The sequence below is a fragment of the Echeneis naucrates genome, chromosome 19 (assembly GCF_900963305.1).
Source record: "Echeneis naucrates chromosome 19, fEcheNa1.1, whole genome shotgun sequence".
Taxonomy (NCBI): domain Eukaryota; kingdom Metazoa; phylum Chordata; class Actinopteri; order Carangiformes; family Echeneidae; genus Echeneis; species Echeneis naucrates.
Genome location: NC_042529.1, coordinates 338,386 through 362,084, shown reverse-complemented (window position 1 = coordinate 362,084; position 23,699 = coordinate 338,386). Strand labels below are relative to the sequence as shown.

The 23,699-nt window shown below is 47.5% G+C and overlaps 5 protein-coding genes across 14 annotated transcripts in view; 2 read left to right on the top strand and 3 right to left on the bottom strand.

The window, feature by feature from the left end:
• The first annotated feature begins 159 nt into the window (after nucleotides 1-159).
• Nucleotides 160-6,312, top strand: hlfb (HLF transcription factor, PAR bZIP family member b). 4 transcript variants are annotated; one of them, XM_029528051.1, is made up of 4 exons: nucleotides 160-456; nucleotides 1,446-1,808; nucleotides 3,504-3,718; nucleotides 4,345-6,312. In XM_029528051.1, exons 1-4 carry the CDS (start codon nucleotides 327-329, stop codon nucleotides 4,558-4,560), a joined length of 924 nt encoding a protein of 307 aa, XP_029383911.1. In that variant the 5' UTR covers nucleotides 160-326; the 3' UTR covers nucleotides 4,561-6,312. The 4 variants fall into 4 exon arrangements, with proteins under 4 accessions (XP_029383911.1, XP_029383910.1, XP_029383913.1 ...); XM_029528050.1 differs by having other exon boundaries at nucleotides 4,342-6,312; XM_029528053.1 differs by having other exon boundaries at nucleotides 160-471; nucleotides 1,458-1,808.
• Nucleotides 6,313-9,800: 3,488 nt separating this feature from the next.
• smim36 (small integral membrane protein 36) lies at nucleotides 9,801-13,131 on the bottom strand. The gene is made up of 2 exons (XM_029528339.1): nucleotides 13,047-13,131; nucleotides 9,801-10,259 (listed from the first exon to the last, which is right to left on the bottom strand). The coding sequence occupies exon 2, from the start codon at nucleotides 10,140-10,142 to the stop codon at nucleotides 9,801-9,803; it is 342 nt and encodes a 113-aa protein (XP_029384199.1). The 5' UTR covers nucleotides 10,143-10,259; nucleotides 13,047-13,131.
• A 1,196-nt stretch (nucleotides 13,132-14,327) lies between these two features.
• On the bottom strand, nucleotides 14,328-16,725 carry LOC115060082 (transmembrane protein 100-like). The gene is made up of 2 exons (XM_029527910.1): nucleotides 16,596-16,725; nucleotides 14,328-15,648 (listed from the first exon to the last, which is right to left on the bottom strand). Exon 2 carries the CDS (start codon nucleotides 15,603-15,605, stop codon nucleotides 15,135-15,137), a length of 471 nt encoding a protein of 156 aa, XP_029383770.1. The 5' UTR covers nucleotides 15,606-15,648; nucleotides 16,596-16,725; the 3' UTR covers nucleotides 14,328-15,134.
• Nucleotides 16,726-18,501: 1,776 nt separating this feature from the next.
• LOC115059556 (TATA-box-binding protein-like) lies at nucleotides 18,502-23,317 on the bottom strand. Of its 4 annotated transcripts, XM_029527074.1 has the most exons (9): nucleotides 22,564-23,317; nucleotides 22,372-22,482; nucleotides 21,145-21,247; nucleotides 20,957-21,053; nucleotides 20,720-20,807; nucleotides 20,547-20,638; nucleotides 20,298-20,462; nucleotides 20,147-20,225; nucleotides 18,502-19,959 (listed from the first exon to the last, which is right to left on the bottom strand). In XM_029527074.1, exons 2-9 carry the CDS (start codon nucleotides 22,417-22,419, stop codon nucleotides 19,846-19,848), a joined length of 786 nt encoding a protein of 261 aa, XP_029382934.1. In that variant the 5' UTR covers nucleotides 22,420-22,482; nucleotides 22,564-23,317; the 3' UTR covers nucleotides 18,502-19,845. The 4 variants fall into 4 exon arrangements, 3 of the variants coding, with proteins under 3 accessions (XP_029382934.1, XP_029382935.1, XP_029382933.1); XM_029527075.1 differs by having other exon boundaries at nucleotides 20,134-20,225; nucleotides 22,372-23,317; XM_029527073.1 differs by having other exon boundaries at nucleotides 22,372-23,317.
• The window catches only part of ankfn1a (ankyrin repeat and fibronectin type III domain containing 1a), a 36,493-nt gene continuing 35,585 nt past the window's right edge, over nucleotides 22,792-23,699 (top strand). For 3 of the 4 annotated variants that reach the window (XM_029527071.1, XM_029527069.1, XM_029527070.1), the window contains exon 1: nucleotides 22,792-23,110. The gene's annotated coding sequence lies outside the window, so the exon portion shown is untranslated. The remainder of the gene's footprint in view (nucleotides 23,111-23,699) is intronic. The other variant, XM_029527065.1, reaches the window with a different exon arrangement.

The window sequence follows — 23,699 nt, the reverse complement described above, 5'->3', positions numbered from 1 at the left end:
GTGTGCAGCTGAACAACAAGTGAACGACGTGATGCGTTCACTGAATTGGGAAAATAGAATATTTGATACGAATCAGATAATTTTGTGTCTCTGTGTGTGTCTGTGAGTGTGTTGAGGGTAAAGGGGCGGGGCTTAGACGTTTGACGTCACACATCCTCCGGTCTCACACATGTCCGCCTCCTGAAGCCTCTTCAGCCTCCAGACCCGAACCCGTACTCGGACTTGGACCGGGTTTTCATGTAGCGGAGAAGGACTCATCCGGTCCAGACTTTCTGTTTATCTCTGTGTTTCTGGTCTGTTGGCTGAATCCGGATCTCCGGGTCCAGATGCAGGGAGCCGGTTTGCAGAAGATGTCCCGACACCCGGTTCTGAACTCCGGGTTCGGCCCTCCGGGTCCACACGGAGTCCTGAAGTCTCTGCTGGAGAACCCGCTGAAGCTGCCGCTGCACCATGAAGGTGAGGCTGGGTCCGGTCCGGGTCCGACCGGGACCTGGTTCTGATTTATTCAGCTGCCGTTTGATTCCAGATAACGTTCATGTCTGTTAAACGAGTCCAGACCTGCGATTCAGATCCAGAACCGGACCGTGTTATTTTCAGTGTTTTTTAAAAACGTCCCTCATTGATCTGATCCGGCAGGTTTTCAGGTCAAACTGACTTTGATTGTGTTCGTGTGAGGATTTAATTTCATAACGTCACATTAAAAGAACAGAGAAACAAATTTGAAGTTTTATTTATTGATTATTTATTTATATTTTATTGAGTTAATCAGCTAATTGGTTTAAAATCTAAACAGAATTAGTTTTCATCACGTGACTGAACAGGATTAAAGACAGCAGATGACCCTCCTCATGGATGACATCTGACCTTTGACCTGTGATAAGTTCATTTGGCCTTTCTCTGGTTGTCGAAGGGAAGCACATCATGTGAGCCAGAAAAAAATAACCAATAAAAAACTTCCTTTTACATTTAACATCAGAAACCAAAATCTGATCTGTCGGCCGCCAGGAAAACACCAACTGATGTGCCGACTCCTGTGGGAGACTCCCGGCTGTCCTGTGAAAGGTCAGAGGTCAGCAGGAGGTCCAGGCCATCAGTAAAGGACTCTTGTCTCGTTTCTGTTTCTGTTGTCAATAAAGATCTGACGGTTTTGTTGACGTCAGTTTTCAGTCAGGAAACAAAAACCCTCGTTTTTAACAAACTTTGTTAAAACTTCAATAGTCCGAATAATTTTTTACCCACAATACCTTCTGTTTGTTTGTCAGTGGTGGGTTGATTTTAGTGGCTGCTCAGAGTTCATAATTTTTACTTCATGAGTTCAAACTCCCAGAGGTTGCTGGGTAAAATCCTACAGGTCAAAGGTCACAGAGCTGAACTGATCCTGACTGACCTGCCGTAGAAACGTTTCTTTTCCTGTTCGTCCTGACTGATCTCTGTTGTCCCGTCAGCTTTCACCAAAGAGAAGGAGAAAAACCTGGAGGAGGAGTGCAGCACCCCCCAGTCGGCCTTCCTGGGCCCCACCCTGTGGGACAAGACGCTGCCCTACGACGGGGACAACTTCCAGCTGGAGTACATGGACCTGGAGGAGTTCCTGTCTGAGAACGGCATCCCCTCCAGCCCCTCACACCACCCCCACCCCCACCACCAGCACCAGCACCAACCACAACCCCCGCCCCGCCAGCCGCCCATCATGCCTCAAGTCCCACCCACACCGGCGCCCTCGGTGATGGACCTCAGTAACCACGCCTCCACCTCCGTCAACACAAGCGCCGTCTCCCCGAACTGCCTCCACGGCAGTCCGGCCCGAGCAGGTAAGACTTCTGACACCTAAAGATCTCAGTGCCTCCAGTTACCATGACGACAAATGATGAAAAAACAGATGTTTGTATCGTTTGATCTCCGTCAGGAGAACCTGGCGTCCTTCGTCCTCCTGATGATTATGAGTAATTGATGAGCAGATCACGAACTCCTTCAGAAATACACAAAAAACCATGAAGGAGACAGTCTGGGCTCTGACCCCCCCGCTGTCCTCTGTGTATGTGGGGGCTGTGATTGGGCCCCTGAAGGCCTGGCTCTGCCCCCGACTGTCAGCTGACTGAATCAGTTAACCTCCACGTTTCTCACCATCCAACCGCTTAGTGTCTTTAAACTTCCTGTTTTTCATCACAGTGTGAAGGCGACATGGACTGAGGTGTGTGTGTGTGTGTGTGTGTGTCTGTGTGCGCATGCTTGTCCCTGCATGAGATCAGTGTTTTAAGAACATAGTGTTCTCTGCAGAAGTAGGACATGTGACTCCAGGGTGTGTGTGTGTGTGTGTGTGTCTGCCTGTGTGTGTGATCTGTGTAAGAACATTGTGTTCCCTGCAGAAGTAGGTCAGGAGGCGGCAACTCCCAGATTCACGCACAAGTTTCCAAATCTGTGTTTACATTCAACTAAAAACTACACTCACACACACACGCACACAGACACACACTGAGCTCAGTCTGAACGGTTGCAGGTTCTTTTTTAGACTCAGATGATTCTCTGACCAGGATTGGCTCCAAACTGATGACATCATAAATCCGTTGTACTTGCATGCAGCTGTAATAGAGAGGTCAAAGGTCAAACACTGGATTAGCGTCAAAATGAGCTCAGCAGGTTTTGGGGGGAGGGGCTTTAATGGTACCTTCAGATCCAGTTTTGGTCTCCACCTCTACTGTTTCCTTCGTCTGCTCAAATTATTCTTGAACTCCATCTGAGGTTCACACTCTAAATATATCTGAGTAATCTGCCATATCTGTTTTCCCACGGGGCTCTGTGATTGGTCAGCCGCTGAGGAGGAACAGTGAGGTCAACCAGGGGTCGCCAGAGGAGGAAAAACAGACAGGAAGTGTCCAAACATCCACTTCCTGTTTGTTGGGTGGAGTCACAACCTCAACTATTTCCTCTTCCTGTCTATGCTTTCATGTTCAGAATGCGAAACCACTCCAGATCCTGATCCAGATCCAGATCTTGATCCTGATCCTGATCCTGATCCTGATCCAGATCTTGATCCTGATCCTGATCCAGATCCTGATCCAGATCCTGATCCTGATCCAGATCTTGATCCTGATCCTGATCCAGATCCTGATCCAGATCCTGATCCAGATCCTGATCCTGATCCAGATCTTGATCCTGATCCAGATCCTGATCCAGATTCTGATCCTGATCCTGATCCAGATCTTGATCCAGATCCTGATCCTCATCCTGATCCAGATCCAGATCCAGATCCAGATCCTGATCCTGATCCTGTAAAAACAGCACTCGGGAGACAAACTGTTTCATTTGACAACAGTGAAGTAAAAGTGTTGCTAAAAACACCGAACTCCACCTGGAGGCAGCAGCTGCACTCTGCGGCCTCAGAGGAAAAGTGCTGAATTCTGTTAATCTTTTTATAGCTGAGCCAAACATTGTGTTTAGGAAAATCCATTTAGCTGGGAAATTAGACAGATCAGTTGATTCAACTGGAACCTTCTTGTCCTCTTCAGGCCTCCCCAGCTCCAGAAACACCCCCAGCCCCATCGACCCCGACTCCATCCAGGTTCCTGTGGGCTACGAGCCGGACCCTGCCGACCTGGCTCTGTCCAGCGTCCCGGGTCAGGAGATCTTCGACCCGCGCAAACGCAAGTTCTCGGCCGAGGAGCTGAAACCTCAGCCCATGATCAAGAAGGCTCGGAAGGTTTTCATCCCTGACGACCTGAAGGTAAGTTGGAGCCGGTTTAAAGACTCTTGGTCTCAATAATAAACAATAAACAATAATTAAAACGATCAATAATGAATAATGACAGTTCAGTGTTTGAATTAAGGGAAAATTTTAACCTGAAATAAAAAGAAAAGCAGGATTTCTTTGGATGATTGTGGAGGAAGTCTGTTAGAGAACCAAGCGGCAGACTGAAACATCAGCATTGGTCAGCTGACTCAAACAACCACAGTACCACACTATTGGCTGCGTCCAGCGCCAGGGGGCGTGTCCTCCTTTAAGAGGATTACACTGGACAGGGTGGGGGGGTGCCGGTCCGTGAGGTCCAGCTGAGAGGATTTAGTCTTTAATTTGTCAAAATAAAAGGTGGATCTGTGTGTGGCAGCCTGAACCAGAAACGACTGAGCCAGAAAGACTGAAACCTTCACAGGACAATAACTTACTGTCTACAAATGATGATGATGGTGAAGGTGATGAAGGTGATGATGATGAGATGATGATGATTCTGATTGACTCTTCTGTTCATCTTTGAGTTGAAGGGTCTTCATTTTACTCTGATCAGTTTGTTGTGTGTTTTTGTGTTTCTTTGAAGTAATCCTCTTTTTTGTCCTTTGTCGTCCTTTGAGCAGGACGACAAATACTGGGCCCGGCGCAGGAAGAACAACTTGGCAGCCAAACGGTCCCGGGACGCCCGGCGGCTCAAAGAGAACCAGATTGCCATCCGAGCCGGATTCCTGGAGAAGGAGAACTCGGCTCTGAGACAGGAAGTGGCTGATCTGAGAAAAGAGCTCGGACGCACCAAGAACATCCTGGCCAAGTACGAATTGCAGCACAAGACGCTGTGAGGACACACACACACACACACCTCCTGACCTTTCACCTCTGATTCCACAAACACCTGACAGGATTATTCCCCTGATGTGTTTCTCTTTATTGTTGTGGACAAACGTCAGTCCGTCCATCCGCAGCTCGTTGGTTCCTTCTCAACACCAGAAACTTAAAATAATAAAAATGAAATCCAAACAAACAGGAGGGAACGTTTGTTGGGGACTGTTTTCTGACAACGGACATCTGTGTCCTAAAGGTCTGGGTCAAAATAAACCACGACGAAGCCATTCACATCTTTGCAGTGTCATGTTCCCGGTTTGTCACCTGTTTCCATGGCAACATTCATCCAGCAACATGGTGGTGGGTCGCCACACACACCCATGCATGCTACCCCTGATATCTGACCTTTGAACCCTCCCTCCCGCCTCCTTCAGAGACTCTGCCTCTCACAGACCTCCTATTGGCTGGTCAGCAGCTCCCCTGATGTTTTTGTCTCTGGATGTTTATGAGAAGAAGTGTTAAGAGCCAAGAAAAAGTTTCTAACCACCAACATTTCCTCTTTCAACGTCATCCTCGCTGATTGGTCGGCTCGGATCATCATCAGCTTTTTTCAGCCCAAAGAGCGCCCCCTGGAGCCCGAGGGGCCGTGCGCATGTGACCTCAGCTGATGATGTCACAACGTTCTGAAACCCGCTGCGGACTGAACATCCTGATCCTGATGGATCCTATTGGCTCCGCTGGGTGATGTCACAGCCAATCAGAGTGTCGGGATCAGTCCTGTGTGTTTCTGAGCTTATTGTGCTGACAGGATAAAGACGATCAGATATTTGGAGCTGATTTTTCATCATTAATGAGCAGAACTCCTGATCAGATAAAGAGAGAAACGACCCAAACACATGAGAGGAAGGAAACATTCAGAGTCTGAACTGATCAGACAGAATCAGATGAGTCTGGACATTTGCAGAATTTGTGGCTCTAAAAAGGTTATCACGGGACAGAAAAACAAGCCCATGAGTTAAATCAGCTGTAAGAGACAGAAACCTCTCCTGACGTCGGTACAAACTACAGAAGCTCCGGTGCAATAGATGATTATTTTATTTTATTTCTGTTGGACTCAGCACATTTTGCGCCCCCTGGTGGCCGAATGAGACATGAATGTATATTTGAAACTGCTGACTGATTGCTGTCTTTTACTGTGGAACCACTTTAGTACTCTTTACTGACCAAAAGAAAACAGAATATAAAGGATATATTGATATTAAAGGTTTTAATGTTTATACAGAGATATTCTTCTTGTTTTGTACAGTCTGTTTTCCTACGTAGATATTTTTCGTGTATTTTGAAAAAGGTGACATGAATATAAGCAGTTTATGACACATATTAATAGAATATATATTCAGAAATATTACCAAAATGTGCCAGACCAGTCTGGGCGATGCATGGGCATTAACTCCCCACGGTTCGTCTTGTGTATGATCATTTCCTCCTCTCCTAATTGACCCGCCCACCTGTACAGGTGAGTCATCAGCTCCTCCCCTTTGACCTTTGTGGTGCTCATGTATGTACAGGTCAGTTCGGACGAATGTACTCACCCAAACTGAAGCACTTCTTCCTCGTCTTCTTCAGTTCTGTTTTGTAAGATGTGATTTATCTCTCGGAGCTGCTGCTGCTCTGTAACTTTGGATTCTGTGTTTAAAAGATATTTTTCCTATATTTGTCCTTTGATTATGTTTCTGATGATCAAAATAATAAAGTTACATTTAAAATCCTGTTTGTTTCTGATTCTGTTTTATGTCTGAAGCAGCAAATTGATTTACTGACAAAGACCTGAAGGATTTTTTAGTGGTCATTTTGGCCCTCTTTGGTCCTCTTTGGTTTTGGTTTTAAATTTACTGATGTTTTTTGTCCATAAAGAACCTTTTAAATGGGTTTTTAAAAAGACTAAAGTCAGACATGACCACTGGGGGGCAGCAGCTCCACACAGAGAGATAGCTGTGCCCCATCTGTTAGTCTGTCATCATAATAAACTAAAATACTGTTATTACATCTTATCATATTGAACTTAGATCAGCTGTGGCTTCACACTTATTATGACACTAACCAGCCGCTCAGCTCAGCCTCCATCTTTTATTCCTAAATTGAAAAGCTTTTAAAACTTGACTTTTTTACAGACGTCAAAAGTGTTGAAATGTTTCTCCAACTTCTTTAAACTGAGACCATAAAACAAAGTCCACCAGGACAGGACTTCAGGACATGAGTCTGAATGGGAATCGAACCCTCAACCTTCACTCTTCATGTGGTGCCAAACAAAACACACACTTGAAGTTGAAATGTGAATCATTTCTTATCATTTCGATTTTATTAGAATTTTTCTTTTCCAGCAGCTCAAATAAAATCTTAGTTGAAAAAAAAAAGGTTTTTGTGGATTCATCTGATTACAGAAACGTTTCGGCCTGTTCTGGTCTGGATTAGCTCCGAACTGTCTCTGAGCCTCCTGTAGGCCGTCCGGTGACGACCTGAGGCTTACGTAACCCCCCCACAGACAAAAAAGCAGCTCAGATGGCACACAAACACATCATGAGTCTAATACTCTCTGTTTAATCCACAGACATGAAATATGGGGGGGAGCAGCGGAGCTGTTTTTATGTTTTTATGTAAGGAGATTTGTCTGAGTCTGGAGTGACTGTCGGTGCCTGAGCCAATCAGCTGATGTGGGCGGAGCCTCTTTTTGGTCATTTCAGGAAGGAAGACAGATTACAGCCAGTTTGGCTTTTGTCGTTGTCGTCGTTGTTGTTTTACAGTCACACCTCTGATCACACAAAAACAAATAACAGTTATCTTCAGTCCAAGAAAAGAAACCGCAGCCTTTCCTGTCTGACCTGCTCGTCACCGAGTCAGCTGGTGCAGCAGGAGAGGTCAAAGGTCAGTTTGATAAATCATGTTTTCATTTGTCCTAAACTGTCTGGATCAGCCCTCGGTCCCACAGGAGCATCCTTCCATGACGGGACGTGGTCTGCTGCTGGGAAATCCAGAGAGCAGTTAGAAGTTTCTGTGTCTGAGCAGATAAACGTGGTGATTAAGATCGAATATCACTGAAGGATCCTGGATCAGGTTCAGAGCTTTGATCTTTAAAAGTGATTTCACATTTTGAAGCCTTAAACATTAATTATAAATTTGTCCCATCAGTCCCTCAGCTGGTCCAGACTGATACAGACTGACAGGCCTGCTGGATGGGCGGTGTTGAAATGTGGTTCCTGCTCCCCTGAGGATTGACCCCAGCACCTCTGGACAACAGTGTGATCTGAATCAGGGACATGTGATGTGTCCGCTGTGGTGTCTCATCATCTAAATCTGCTGTTAACACCAACATCTGCTGCTCATCACATCTGGAAACCTCCAGCCCCCCCGGTCAGTCCTCTGTCCCCACATATGTCAAAGGGATGATGGACGGACACGCCCAGGCCCGTCCATTCATTATTTCCACTGGGGTTTATGTCAGCAGCTCATCTCGGTGATGGTGGGGGGGGGATTTAGGACGAAGAGCTTAGAGTCTGAGACCTTTGGTCCAGAGTTTGGGGGGAGGGGGGGGGTAAAGACTCATGTCTGTTTTCCCGAGGATGACAGTTTGGACTGAAACATCTGCCCCAAAGAGAAGGTTAAGTGTCTCAGGGTGTTCTCCAGCTGAAGGTGAGATCTTCCTTCCATCCTGAATCTGAGTCCTGGTGGTCTCCTCTGTGGGGGGGTCTTGTCCCGGTCAGGTGAAGAACTGTCCTCTGGAGGTCTGTCCAACCTGGTGGACCATCTGGTCTGGGTGCGTGTTGATGATGAGACCCAACCAATCAGAGGAAGAACAAGGCTGCAGATTCACACACACTAAACATATAGTGTGTTCTTTGTTATAAACTGTCCATCGACCCTCCAAACACTGAAGACGTTGGTCTGTTCATCAGTGTCGCTGATAAAGTCCGGAGCATTGTCACTGTTCCAGGATTCTCAATTACAGATGACTGTTTTTTCAATGTGATGGTTTCCATGGCGACAGCTTCTCTTCCTAATTAACTCTTGTTTTGTTTTTTTATGGGCTGAACTGTGATGTTGCATAACTGGAAAAGTGTCATTCAGTCAGCTTATCGTGGTTTCCTCCCAAAGTGAAGTCGATACCATCAGATCCCCGAGGGGGGGGGCTGATGTCAGCCCAGAGGTTTAAAATGATTAACAAGAAAAGAAGACATATTTGATTTGTGATATTTCTCCTGTGACAGTTATTATCCTCTCATCACATGTTTGGCTCAACTCAGAGTGTGACAGAAACAATCTGGTAATTCAACCGCCCATCTTAGTGTAGAAAAGGTTTTAACAAAGTTAAAAAGAAAAATTGTTAATGTCAGTTAGCATAAGGTTCCTTTTTTTCCAGTTTTATGGGCTCATGTTTTCAACATTTCATCAGTTCTTCCACCAACATGAGCAGGAAAAAGTCAGAGTAATAATAAATAAAAATGACACAGATCAGCCTCAAACTAATTAATCCGGACGTGATCAGAGAGACCCAATCAGCTGCCTCGATCCGCATCTTTTTTCACTGATGACAGATCAGTCATAACTGATTTCATCCTTTAAAACCTGACGGATTAGAGTATGAGCACACTGTCACGACACACAACACATCTGAGTCTGCACTGACAAACACTGATGTTCAACTATGTTCCTGTTTTGAGGCTGAACTTCGTGTTTCAAAAAATTTCATTTTCAGCAAAACAAAGTTCAAACTAATTTTCCTTTGAAGGAACTGAACCAAACTCCTTATTCAGTGGCGTCTCTTGAAAATACATTTAAATTTCTTGCAGTAAACGAACAACAGGAGGAGGAAAAACTTTATTTGCTCGTGCAGCTGAAACAAACAGACTTTGTTCTGGTGAGGTTTAGTTGCAATAACCAGATTTTAATCAGATAATCTGATTATTGATCTGACTGATTAATCATTCAGTGACTCAGATGTTTAAAGACATCAGCTGTGTATCAGACAGACGTTCACTGATTCATTTAAAGAATCATCCCATTGTGTTCTTGGGCAATTGTTCTAATGTGTCCTAAAGACATGGGGGCAGTTGTGCTATGGGAGGGGTAATTATTTACCCTGATGGCTGCTTACCTCCTGCTGACCTCAGCAGCTCATCGATGTTGTGGAGGGACGTTAGAAATCTAAAATCAGTCCAGAACTAAAACCGGGGCTCAGTCACACAGCAGCACTTCGTCTTTCTCACACCAGAGTGCTCCTCTTCTCCCTCTCTCTTTCCCGCTCCCTGTCTCCTCTGTCCCGGCTCAGGTCCGGCGTCTGCAGCTCGCCGTGTCCCGTTGTGTTGTTGGGCTCGTAGCGGGACGAGGTGGGCGAGTTCTGCATCACCACCAGGCGTATGGGTGACTGGCTGGGCGGTGCCGGCGTGTTGTCGGGCGCGTACTCCTTGGTGGGATCTTTGCCCCGGCAGTCGTACAGGATGCAGGAGATGAGGAAGACCAGGAGCAGGATGACATAGCTGGCCACCAGGATGATGAGGTTTAGGGTGACGGGGTCAATCTCCAGGTAGAATTCCATGAAACCCATGATGCCGCCTCATATCTCGCCCAGATCCAGAGAAGAAGGGGATGCTGGGAAAAAGGGAGTCAGAAGAGGAAAAGCAGCTGAAAAGACTGAGATGACGGAGGAGAGACGGACATCCGGCTGGACAGAAAGAGCAAAAGACAGCAGAGGACGGCGTCACAGAGATGAAATGAGCGGATCAGAGTGACAGCCGGCAGGATGTGAAGCTCTGAGCTCCGACTTTAATCCTCGCTGCTCCTCCAACCTTCAGCAGCCAATGAAAAGCTGCTCAGTTTTAATAACTTAAGCCTCCATTTTGATTTTGCCAGCTACACGAACACACTGTGACAAAATGATGCACACCGAAATGGAGGCCTGGACACACACCTGTCAGCCTGCCACCAGCGTGGCCCGCGGCATTCTGGGAGTCATGTAATGGGTATTAAACAACTGCTTTGTTATGTCACACTGAGCGAGTACTTCTACACTTCAAATCAAATTAGATTAAAAGCAGAAAAGGTCACAGAACCTGAAGCATTCAGTTTTAAGAGCTTTGCTGTTGGCGTCAGCGTTGTGCTTTTATTTCCCTGAGCAAAGCCTGACAGGCAGACGACCGAGACCGAGGTCCGACAACCTTTATGGAACATTAGAGAATGATGAGAAAATGATGGCGTGAATTAGAATAAAATCTGTCGCACTAAATGTGTTTCATCAGTTCTGTAGTTTTGATTTCAAATGTAAAGTCACTTCATTGTTTCTGCTGTTGACTTCCTGTAGGTGGTGCTCTGTGGCTCGTCTCTTTGGGCTGAATGTACACAGAACGCAGAGCAGCCGTGATGTCACGTGACCCGTCACCCGCAAATAAAGTGCAGACTCAGCAGAACCAGAATCCACATGAAAAGGCCTCATTGGTTCGGACTCAGGCTCATCTGTTCTGCATTAAGAATCAGAGCTGCAGCTTCTCATGTGTGTCCACATCTCAGCAGTCCTCACATGGATCCACAGAAAACCTCAACACAGACCGCCGTGTGCCAAGACCAGAACCGGGTCAGCAAGTTCACTGCAAAATCTGGACTTCAGAGTGAGTCTGAAACCTCTCAGCTGAAAAATTAAAAGAGGATATCCAGTCTGAGCAAAAAATGTAAAATAACAGAATCAGGAAATACCTTTCAAGCCAGGGACACCTAAACTACTGTCCTCGACAGCAGATGGCGAGCGCCGCGGGAGCAAGAGGCGGGGTAAAAAAACAGAGCAGCAAAAATACAGTAAAGCGGATATTGGACACCCAAACAAGCTGACACGACCCGCGAATGGTTTAAGATGGTCCTGACCCGATAACAGGGAGGCGAGCCGGGACCACCAGACCACCTCCAAAACCAGCGTCAAAGTTTCTGAGCAGTCAGTAAAGTCTGGACCTGGACTCTCTGGTCTTAATAGAAGTCAGTTTGTATTGGAGTCTATGGGAAAATGGCCGTTCTCCTACTCAGTTACTGTTTTCCTGATGAGTTTACGGTCTCAGTCTCTAGTTTACAGTCTTCAACACAACATCATCCATCTTTGTTTTCGGTCTGTAGACAGGGTGTTGTTTCCATGACAACTGAGACTTGAGCCTGGACTGCATGATCGGGGTCAGGTAGAATCACTTGAGCCCTCCTGGACCTTCAGTCACCGATCCCTTTCTGTGAGTGATGGTGGGCCAGATCCAGGACCTGGACTGGGACTCCTGATGGAGCGTACAGTGTTATTTAAAGGAAGGGCAGTCAGCTCGGTGCCTTGAGGCTTCAGTCTTCTTATCACGACCTTTTCAGAGCAGCTGGGAGCAGCAGACCGGAGAACGACAGCAGGCCCTGATGCCGGTCAGAACGGGGGCTGCCATTCTTCTCAAACACAATGTGGACTTCCTGCGTTGAGGCGGCACCGCTCAACCCTCCTGCCTGTCACAGCACCCACCTCAGACCAGGAGCCGCCACACACCCTATTATTTCAATAAACCTTTAAATCCTTCAGCACGCCACAAATGAAAGAAACAGATGCAGAGAAAAGGTCTGTGGGGGGAGAAGTGGATTTTTGGATGAGAGGAAGTGCCTCTCCCTGGTTAATGGGACCGTTTGGGGCCTTTTAGGGCCCTCAGTTGTTGGCCCTGCTGGTTGTATGCAGGAGCTTTCCCACTGCAGACCGAGTGGAGCCGCCCAGACTCGTGTTCAACACTCTGGACCAGATCCTGCGTCCATGAGGCATTCAGGAGCAGCATCTATTGTTGGAAATATTTTAAAATCATGTTGAAAACAAGAAGATTCAAACATGAAGATTCATGTCAGCACTGATTCAGGACTCACAACTTAAAGTTGTGTCACTATTGTTCATTTGAAATGAGGAAAAGTAAGTCCTGGCAAGGAGGTAAAGATTTAACCTTTCACCACCATCTCCGACCTTCACAGCTTCAGGAGGAGCTGCTGCTTCTCACCACCGACACAGAATGAGCTTCATTGTTCGGGTCTGTGTCCACATGCAAGAATTTAACTCAAGTTTAGCTTCAATCTCAAGTTCCTACATTTGAACTGACTGAAAAATGAGCAGCTTCAACCGATCAGCCGCAACATCCCGACCTCCAGCCTCCTTCATGACCACACTGACAGTCGTTCAGCAGAGACACAGAGCTCCTGAACGTGTCCAGCAGATTCCAGTTTTAGCAGCAGGAAACAGATTTGAGGCTGCAACCACCAAGTGCCCCCCTCCAGCCTCGTCAGAGAGCGAGCCTGTTAAACTTCACCTCAGCCCTCAGACACGTTCTGCTCAGAGGACAGAGGACACGACAGTTTTATGGACATTTATGGACATCAGAGACAACTGGAAGTCACACGGAACCTGAAAATCTGTGTCTCGTGTGTTAGTTTGATGTCTTTAGTCCACCTGTCTCACCCGTCTCACCTGTCCATGTCCTGCAGTGTCTTTGCTCCCACGATCCCTCTAATGGCACAAAAATCAAGTGTCCCAGTTGGTGAGACGCCCCCAGCCTGGATCAAAGTGGAGGTCCGAGCTCTCCTCGGCCACAGGCCAACTCCTCCGACCTTGGAGCTCCAGTGATGACAGAACAATCAGAGGCCTGCTGGGGATCAGGCCCTCGTTTTGGTAAAGGGTGTGTCGGAACAGAAACTCCTTCCTGTTCTTCCACTGATCCCTTTTCATGGTGCCGGAGTGCCGTCTCTTTGCGTGCCAGGCCCTTTCCGGCTGAGAGTCTGGAGTGTGTTTATGGGGGGCGGGGCACGGTGTTGCCCCCCTGGTCACTCTGCTGGTCACTGTGTTACAGGAAGGGAGGGACAGGTCGGGACTTCCCCTCTGAACTGTCCTCCAGAATCCGTCCACAAAAACACAGAGTGAGTGTTGATTCACGGCTCGGCGTACATCGGTCCGGACAGGCTCCTTGTGTGTTTGTTTGTTTCCAAACTTTGCATTTTTGAACTGTAAGAGGTCTTCAGATAAAAACAGCCTTCATTTTTAATCTGCAAAAGAAGCTTTTTGATGCCTCAAACCTTTTTACATCTGTCTCAGCCAATCAGCATCCACTCAGAAGAGCCAAGCCCTCCTATTGGATGGAGAAAACACCAGTTGGCAGAAGCAGCAGCCAATAGCAGCGCAGTCTGCCAGGCGGCAGTTTTCACACGTAGTGAGATTAGCCTGTTAGCTAACCGACAGTGTTGTCTTCTTCTTGTAAACTATTAAAGTTCTGATCGATGCTGATCATGTGACATTGGGGGGGGTGTTGAATGTGGTTCTACTTCTCGTGAATGTCTTCACTGACTGTCTGTATTTCCACCCTCACCCCCCCCCCCAACATTCTCAGGATGCTGCAGTCCGGTGGAGATAAAGTTAGCATTGCAGAAATGACAACACATTGTAACCATTAGCCATCTACCCCGCCCCCCCAAATGATGCAACCTCCCATCTCCCAGCGCCCTCAGCACCCCCCCCCCCCCCGAGCGTATAAGCTGGTTGTGTGTCTGTGCGATGCCAGGCAACATAAACACAACTAAATATAACAACCAAGCTGCTAAAACTTTCCAGTCTGTCATCGATCAGCTCGGCGAGCAAATCGACAAACTTCAGCTACAAACACTGAAAACAAACAAACACACAAACATCTTTCACTGAAACGTTGACACACAAAAATGAGATTGAGCTACCAAGAGATTAGAGAGAGAGAGAGAGAGGTTCAGGCTGGCCCTCAGCTCCGCAGGTACACTTTAATACAAACAACCACATGACATTTAGTTATTTTCCATCGTAGTACGTTTGAACATACATGAATATCAAAGAACATCCCCGTCTGTGACCTCACAGCCCCGCCCACTCACTCCAAAGGTTCAATCATCAAATATGGCTCCAGATACCTGGGCTGCAACAGAGTACCTCTAAAATGTCTGGTGTAGCTTATTAGCAGCATTTAGCTGGAGATGCTGCTCATCGGGGAACCAATCAGGACGCAGAGTCAGCTGCTGTCTGTCCAATCAGTCGTTTAGTATCAGAGAAGTCAAATGGGGGAAAAAAAATGCAAACAGGAATAAAGTGAGTGATTTGAGATTGTGACCTTCAGAATAAAAGCAGTGGAATTCTTTTAAATTGATTTGTTATTATCATTATTATTAATTTGTTCTTTCAGTCACACACTCAGTTTAATGATAATCACACTGAGCTGACAGTGATCAGAGTTTTTTCCACCAAATGATCGCTGAGGGCCACCGTACAAATCCCCCCGCAGCTCCCAGAGTGCTTCACTTCGTACAAACCGGAGACTCTTCGGTAAGTGACGTAAATGATCGATTATCAGAGTTATTGGTGAGTGATTATAAACTCCCTGTCTCAGGGCAGAAAGTCCTGTTGTCCTCTGGTTTGTCCCGCTGGTGTCCACACCCTAACCCTCCAGTTTATGACCTGATGGTGTCAGTGTGGTGCTTTCAGGTTCACCATGTCCTAAAGTTTGACATCTGGGCCGTTCAGACCTCCAGAGTGGTGCTGCCATCAGGCCACACAGTAACCCTGGCTGGCCATGAGCACCGTTTGACTCTCCCTCCGTTTGTCCTTCTTCTTCCTCAGACGGAGACTCCGGCAGACAGCGCTGGAGCCCAGCAGGCCCAGTCCTACAGATAGCAGGACCAGGCCCAGAACTGAGATGGTGGAGCCATGAGAGTTGAAGGTGTACGCCACCGCAGTCACCACGATGCCGGCGATGAGGGTGACCACACCAAACGGCACGGTGCAGCGGTAGCAGGACATCTCTGCGCCACCGGTGGCCGCTGTCAGCTGGACCTCATTAATGTGTGGGATGTGCGTTGTCATGACGATGCTGTGGTCCTTCCTGGCCTTGTCCCGGTTGAACTTGTCAGGAGAGATGGATGTCGGCACTTTGGCGCTCCGGGTGACCCTGGGAGCACCTTTGCTGTGCAGGTCATCCAGCATGCTGATCTTACTGGCAAGGAAGAGGTGGGCCATGTTGATATGGACGTGAGCACTCAGCCAATCACAGAACGGCTAACTGAAACCAGACAAAAACACAAGAAGGAGGGAAAGTCATTAAAAACAGCTGAGACTAGTTAAGAAACTTTCATTGTTCCTGTGGAGGATCAATAAAAGTTGAATGTTATGACATCACAAAGTTCTGACAGCTGGTTCTGAATATAGGCTTTAACATCCACCTTCAGACCCTCAGACCATCTGGACCTTCAGACCCTCAGACCTTCAGACCTTCAGACCCTCAGACCTTCAGACCTGGGACTGTCTGTCACAGACCCTCACACTGCTGTGATGTTCAGCTGTTCTAAATCAAACTTAATGTGAACCAGAAGGAAGAGATTCATTAATCAGCTGCAGCAAACGAGTTCAGATCAGGAAACAGGGAGGCGTCTCATTAATGTCCAACTGTGTCTACATTCAGTCCATCAGGTGTCCAGTGACTGAGTGTTCCCTCCATGAGTCCTGAGGCTGCAGCGTCTCAAAGGAAGGTCAGTTTGATCTGTGTGTGATTTGCACGCGTTGTGTTTTACAGCCTCAGACTCTGGATGAGTTTTTACACAAATCGGTGATTAAAAAAAAAAAAAGCCTGTTAGGTTCTGACAAATAGCAACGCCCTCATGTTGCTCCCTGGAATCTGCCTTTAATCTGCTCCGACCTCCGATCTACTGCAGGTTCTTATTTACTCTTTTTATTCCCAGTCAGTTTTTGGTTGTCGCGGTTGAAGACTTCTGTGATGGAGCTTCATGGAGCTGAAAGGTAATTCTTGTGCTGCTCTGAATTACACGGAGACTGACCTGATCACTTTATACAGAAAAACACAGATGTGTCTGTGAAGTATTTATTTATCCACCTCAGAGAAAGTTTCCTGTCAGAAATCTCATAATTTAATTTAGAGCTTTTATTCCTCCTGAAACTGAAGGCAGAGAACAGGTTGATGTTGTCAGTGATGCAGCTGCAGGTTAAACTCACCTTCAGTAGGTCATGTTGTTTCCTGGAGACTCAGCAGGTCACGTCTCCGTCTTCAGCCTGTCTCTGTCTCTCTGTCCTCCCAGCTCGTCCCTCTGCATTGTCCTCTCTGCAGGAATAAATGGGGGGAATATGGCTATCAATAGAAAAACGGGGGCCCTCCCCCTTCACCCCCCCATCCTGAACCTCCTCCTACTGGACCGACAGGAAAACTTTTAACTCTTTCCTCCCTTCAGCTGGTACCCTCATCCAACACAAACCTCCTTAAAACTGTGAATGCTGCAGGGACACCTTTACTGACAGGGACATTTCATTTATTTTATTTTGACATGAAGTTTACCTTACTGGAGCTGGAACTCAGCCATCTTTAGATGGACCCAAACTGTAAAACAAACAGGAAGCAGCCACCCAGATGCTCCGTTATCTTCTACGCTCTGGTCCCGAAGAAGACTTGGAACCCAAAACCACTGCTGCTGTGTGTCCACTGATGCTGACATTCAAGGGAAAAGTTTCACTTCAGTTTAATCAGTAACTTCACATATTGAACCTCGTGAGCCTAAACTTCACGATTCTGATTGAGTGATTCATGATTCATGAGTCTGAGCTGAAACCCTGCTGAGGTTCAGTCTCTCATTAATGAGAAACTAATGAGAAACTTCATGGCATCTTTCTGGAGACTTTCTGAAGAAATGTTCAGGCTGATGTCTGTCCTTAGTCTAGGACACCTTACAGCTGAAAGAGGTTCTGATGATTTCACGTTTCTGCTCCCAGAATCCTCCAGCTGTTCCCTGGGAAGCCTCCACCCTGCAGCTTGACGATCCAATCTTAGACCGGCAGACCTTAACATCTGGGAGGAATCAGCTGGGACAGACTGTTTATTGTCCTGACCCTGATGCTCCTCTGAGGCACCAAACAGATCCAGTTTCATGTCATCGGTGAAAAGACGGGGAGGAAGGACAATATTTAACGTCTCCGGTCCCCGGGGTTGGTCTCCATCACAGGCAGCACGATGAGCAGATGATGGATTTGGGGGTCCTGGTGGGTCGTGTGACCTTGACAGAAGCGGAGGAGCTCTGGAGATGCTGATGAGCACACAGACTTCAGGCTGTTTACTGTAATATTTGCTCCTGGAGACTCGGAGTTCATCAGAACTCATTTACAGTCACAGCTTCAGTGAGGCTGATTTAATTTCCCAGCAGCTCTCGTCATGTTTACTCCCCAGAGGGCCTGTGGTGAAAGTAATCGGACTAAAGTGAGACGTTTAATGAACACAGGGAGAAATATCTTCCTTCCTGGCTGATCACACGGCTGCCCAGGGGCGGAGGACGAGTGCTAAATCACTTCCTTCCCGGATCCATTTCTGGGTTAGGGATGATGTGAGTTATTTGCTTTGGATCCTTCTCTCTGGAGACGTGCTCCCCAGCTTCCTCCTGACAGCAGATGTTGGCAGGCTGTGGTGGGGGGGTTAGCAGCTCTTGGTGCTCTTTTCTGTGTTCCTTCCTGTGAATTCAGGTGTGTTCAGCCTCAGTCTGACTCCAGATTCAAACTCACATGCTGCTCTTTGTTTTTGGCTCCAGACGTAGCGGAAACGTTGACTTTGCATCTTTGCAGCTTCACATGGCCAAAAAAGACGAGTCCTAAAAGTGTGATGTTGTAGCAGCGGGCCTGTGAGGCTTCGACAGGACTGATGAAAAACAGAGAAAAAAAACCTGAGTTTCCACTGCTGAGCTAAAGAATGTGAGAGCTTTTCCTGAGGGTGTTGTCGCCGAAAAGTTTATGTAGCTTCTAAAATTAAAACTGAAGAATAAACCTGTTTTTCTGCTGTCATCAAATCTCATGTGCAGACTCAGGCCCTGAAAACTCAACACACTGTGACTGAAGAAAACACAAACAGACGAAATACAACAGCTGCGTTTCCAGAAGGCACAAAGAAGAGATGAAACAGTTTTTATTAAAACAATCCAATCGTTCAAATCTTTTCACTCTTTCAAGTTTATCACTTCCTTGTATGCAGATAAGTCAATCGGTCGATCAGTCTTTATTGGTGTAACACTTTATATGTCACAGTGCCTGAAACAGGACCAGGAACCTTCAGGTCACTCATTGAAAAACAGGAAATCCTCACATTTAATCTGACAGATCCAAGACCTGAACTCCTGCTCCTCCTCAATCAGGATCATCACCTGACCCCAAATAAGGTCACAGAAACTTCTGTCATGTCTCTTTGTTCAGCACAACATCAGAAGAATCAGATCTGGGTCCAGGTCCTTTGTCTTCCATCTCATGCTCCTTCAGAGACTTGAGACCTGCCTGGATGTTTCTTGCAGCAGTGCACTCTGGGAGGTCTCTTTTTAAGTTATGGATCACATCAAATGAGCCTCATGTGATTCCAGCTTTAAATTCAGTGTGGTCCAGGCTCCCTCCTCACCTGATGTTCTCAGTGCTCTGCTGGAGAAGTGGAGCTTCTTACAGATGTTTCCTGGGGAGCAGCAGCTGCTGTTGATGTTTCAGCAGGGATTTGAGGATTTAGACTAAAGTCAGCTGAAGAGGAAAGTGGCTGAGTTCATCTCCGTCAGGCCACGTCAGAGTCCAACAGCTGGAGTTTCATATTCTGCATGGGACACAAACATTCGTCCTCCAAAATACAAACCTTTTCGTTTTTCTACTTTAAGACTTTCAAACCGAGAGCTGAAGTGTTGAAATGAGCTGAACAGGGTTTTCAGTCAGTGGTCATTTATTTCAATGTAATCATGTTGTGTAATGTATTTTAATCTTCTGTATCGCTGATTATTTAACATTGTCTGTGCAAATGAACTTCAATTGATTAATTCTGTCAGGCCTGCCAAACTGAAGTTCAAGGTCAAACACAAATTTTACAAAGAAGGTGGTTGCTTCAAATTTGATAGAATATTTCAATAAATGCAGAGGATTAAAAGTGTCTTCACCAGGAAGTTGGTCCATGACGTTAAATTTACTGCTCGTATTTTGTAATAATTGTCTTTATCACAATCTTGGTTTGTTCATGCATTTTTGTTGGATGTCACAAACTCCTACACTCACACAGTGACATCTAGTGGCGATGACAGGAACTACAGCAGCATGTTGAGTGGTTCAGGTGGACGGACCACACAAAGACTTGGTCCTCCTCCTGAACTGCAGTTTCCTCAGCTGATGTTTGACCGAAGACAGCTAAACAACTTCACTACTTTAAAGAAACAAAACAAAGTTTCCAGAGGTACACAGTTTACTTTCCTCAAAGTAATGTCAAACTGAAGCAGGTCCGTCCGTCCTCTCTACCTCCTGTAGCTGCACAGGACGGGATAGATGGTTTCAAATGCTGTGTAGATATCAGCTGAGGTTTTGGCTCCTGGAATGAAACATGAAACATTATGATAAGACGTTACGGGATGTTCTTTGTAAATGAGAACAGACGATCAGATTCAGCTGGACTTCAGTGTGATTGGAGCTCAAACATGAACTGACCGCCACAGTAATAAACCCTGTACGCTGAATGATGAACACTCAAACTCAGCTCAGTTACCGGTGAATACAACCTTCCCTGAGGGAAAGATGGTCGCAGTGATGTCAGGCGTCACACTATAGAAGAGGCCCGGAAACAGCTCTGGCTCATAACTGTGGAGAAAGAAAAGCACATAAAATCAGACTGACACTTGTGACTGACTGGAGACAGTCGGATGAGCTCACCTGCACAGCTGCTGGTGATGCTGTCTCAGTCGCTCCAAACTCAGGGGGAAGATGCTGCAACTTCCCACCACGTTCCGGACCCTGAAGTCCAGGAAGGAGATGGGAAAGCCCAGTTTCTGCAGTCGACGGGCAAACCGCCTGGCGGCCACCCGGGCCTCCTCCTCACTGCTCCAACACACAAAGGTGAAGACAACTCACATTCAGCCCCCAAACTGTGGCAGCATCAGGGCTCAGTCTAGACTGATGCACCTCTTCGCTCCTGTGCAGACGACGCTTCCAGACTCGTAGATCACAGCTGAAGTTCGCGGCTTACGGATCCTCATAGTGAGTGCCCTGAAGACCTGAAACCCCACAAGAAGTTCAAAGGTCAATGACCTAAGGAAGCCTTTGTGTGATCCCTGTGTTCAGGCGTCGCTGTCCACCTTTGGGTTGAACTCGACGTTCCACACTTTCTGAGCGATAACATTCAGGTCCAGACGACAACCCAGCTTCACTGAAGAGACGACGTTCCTGCACAAACACACCACAGAGGGACTTTTACGACAACATGTGAATGCAGCGCGATGCTGATGACGAGAGGAAGACCATGTGCTGAAACTGAAAGCTCCAGAGCAGCCTCTAGAGAAAACTGGTGTTGAGTTTGGCCATTGGTGACTCACTGTATCTGTGGGCCGATTTTAGGAAGCTCCTGAGACACACCTGAGCCTGTGGAATTCTGGGAGCTGTAGCTTAGACTAGTTCTGCTCTCATTTTTTGCTGAAACAAACCAAACACCATCAGAGGAGCAGAGTGTCTCTAATGAACAGGATCACTAACATAATTTGTTTTGTCGTCGTTGTCGTCGTACCTGTGCTGTCTCGGTTGGACTGGCTCAGTGTTAGCAGCTCATCAGGCAGTAAACTGAAGAACAGCTCGTCCTCCTCAAGCTCCTCCTTCCTCTGTGGGGAGTCCTGCAGAGAGAGACTGCATCCGTCTCTAGGCCGGGACCAGAGCAGGACCAGAGCAGGACCAGACCAGGACCAGAGCAGGACCAGAGCAGGACCAGAGCAGGACCAGACCAGGACCAGACCAGGACCAGACCAGGACCAGAGCTGGACCGTACCAGGACCAGAGCAGGACCAGAGCAGGACCAGACCAGGACCAGACCAGGACCAGAGCAGGACCAGAGCAGGACCAGAGCAGGACCAGAGCAGGACCAGACCAGGACCAGAGCAGGACCAGAGCAGGACCAGACCAGGACCAGACCAGGACCAGAGCAGGACCAGACCAGGACCAGAGCAGGACCAGAGCAGGACCAGAGCAGGACCAGAGCTGGACCAGAGCAGGACCAGAGCGGGACCAGAGTGGGACCAGAGCTGGACCAGAGCTGGACCAGACCAGGACCAGAGCTGGACCAGACCAGGACCAGACCAGGACCGGAGCTGGACCAGACCAGGACCGAAGCTGGACCAGAGCTGGACCGTACCAGCACCGGAGCTGGACCAGAGCTGGACCAGACCAGGACCAGAGCTGGACCAGAGCAGGACCAGAGCAGGACCGGAGCTGGACCAGAGCTAGACCGGAGCTGGACCAGACCATGACCGGAGCTGGACCAGACCAGGACCGAAACTGGACTGTACCAGGACCGGAGCTGGACCAGACCAGGACCAGAGCTGGACCAGAGCAGGATCAGACCAGGATCGGAGCTGGACCAGACCAGGACCAGAGCTGGACCAGAGCTGGACCGTACCAGGATCGGAGCTGGACCAGACCAGGACCAGAGCTGGACCAGAGCTGGACCAGACCAGGACCGGAGCTGGACCAGACCAGGACCGAAGCTGGACTGTACCAGGACCGGAGCTGGACCAGACCAGGACCAGAGCTGGACCAGACCTGCAGAAATCAGCTGGTAATCTGTTTTAGTGCAGAGCCAAAGCAGTTTCCAGGTAAGACATTTTCTCAGATTTAGAAATGAAACGTTTGATTTTAGAGTTACAGTTTGGACTTCCTGACTCTTCCTTTGGCAGCTCGGAGCTCCGATCAGACTCCTCCTCTGAGTGAACTGACCCTTTAACAAGCTGCAGCTTTTACTCACATTCATAATGAAGTTATCAAAGTACTTTTCCAGTGCTGACTCATCCATGACCCAGGTCTGATAAAGAGGGAACTCTGGTTAATCTGATGTGTTCAGTTCGATCAGCTGATCCTGGAGAGTCAAACATGTTTGTTTACATTCAGTGTGATCTTTGTTTCCAGGTGACCTAAAGCAGAATCAACATGATGTCACCTGAAGGCATCACCAGCATCCTGAGGGAAACAGCTGTCTGAATGAACAGTGAGAGTTATTATGGTCTGTTGAGTGGACTCATAGTATCCCATAATACTTCAGGAAAAGTAGTGTTCCACAAATGGTTGCTAACTGAGCAATATATCCCATCATGCACTGCTCTCACAGTGAAGTCCCTGGGTGGATAAGTGATTATTGGCGTTTGATATTCTGTGGAGGATGGATCCGGGCAGGTGGAGGTTTTTCCCGCATCAGACCGAGGTCTTGAGGACAGATGCTCAGAAAGATGGGAGGAACCATCGTTTGTGATTATAAGTGTGTCTGACTCCAGAGGCTCCGTGTTATTATTTCTGCTGAGGCCTGGCTGTTTATTCAAGCTGCAGATAATTACACCACCAACTTCTCCGCAGCATAAACAGCCACCTTCCTGTCTGCAGTTATCTCTCTGCTTCCAACACCAAGATCAAGGACTTCTCTTCATCATCCGGTCCAGAACCTCCAGAAGGAACCCCAAACCACCAGGAGACGGAGGGTGCTGGTCTTAAAGGTCAGAGTTCGTGTCTTCCTGTTGTGTTCCTCTAATCTTTGATACTTTGAGGATTATTTCCATTTATGGGAGATTTTGTCCTCCATTCGGGCAGTTCAGTTTTGTTTTGTTCCCATCCTTCCTTATGACCTCCCTCCTTTCCCTCCTTCTCCTCCACCTCCTTTGCACCAGTTTCCATTTCCTTCCTTTCCTCCCTTTCCCTTCATACTTTCCTAATTTATTTACTTTCATTCTCTTTTCTTATATGACTTTCTCCCTCCTTACAACTAATGTTTCCTGCCTCCCTTTCTCCTCCTTTCCTCATTCCTTTTTTATTCCCTCTCCATGTCTCCTTCCTCCTTTCTGAAATCCGTTTTTCCTTCTTGTCCTTCAGGAGACATCAGCTTGTTTATATCCGACATTAAATTCTTTCTGTTCTTCATGTTTCCTCCTGAGGACTGTCACTTCCTGTCCTCCGGTCCCGGTCTCAGAGTCCCGGTCTCAGAGTCCCCGTCCCCGGTCCCGGTCTCAAAGTCTCCGTCCCCGGTCCCGGTCTCAAAGTCCCCGTCCCCGGTCCCGGTCTCAAAGTCCCCGTCCCCGGTCCCGGTCT

What these genes read in the sequence shown, in the direction of transcription:
- hlfb (XM_029528052.1), top strand. Translation starts at nt 327, where the DNA reads ATGCAGGGAGCCGGTTTGCAGAAGATGTCCCGACACCCGGTTCTGAAC. An exon ending in TGAGGCTGGGTCCGGTCCGG is followed by an intron (nt 478 to 1,457) that starts GTCCGACCGGGA and finishes CTTTCACCAAAG; the next exon opens with AGAAGGAGAAAAACCTGGAG. An exon ending in TCATCCCTGACGACCTGAAG is followed by an intron (nt 3,719 to 4,344) that starts GTAAGTTGGAGC and finishes TCCTTTGAGCAG; the next exon opens with GACGACAAATACTGGGCCCG.
- smim36 (XM_029528339.1), bottom strand. Translation starts at nt 10,142, where the DNA reads ATGGGTTTCATGGAATTCTACCTGGAGATTGACCCCGTCACCCTAAAC.
- LOC115060082 (XM_029527910.1), bottom strand. Translation starts at nt 15,605, where the DNA reads ATGGCCCACCTCTTCCTTGCCAGTAAGATCAGCATGCTGGATGACCTG.
- LOC115059556 (XM_029527073.1), bottom strand. Translation starts at nt 22,419, where the DNA reads ATGGATGAGTCAGCACTGGAAAAGTACTTTGATAACTTCATTATGAAT. An exon ending in CATCACCAGCAGCTGTGCAG is followed by an intron (nt 20,226 to 20,297) that starts GTGAGCTCATCC and finishes CTTTCTCCACAG; the next exon opens with TTATGAGCCAGAGCTGTTTC. An exon ending in CCATCTTTCCCTCAGGGAAG is followed by an intron (nt 19,960 to 20,146) that starts GTTGTATTCACC and finishes GTTTCATTCCAG; the next exon opens with GAGCCAAAACCTCAGCTGAT.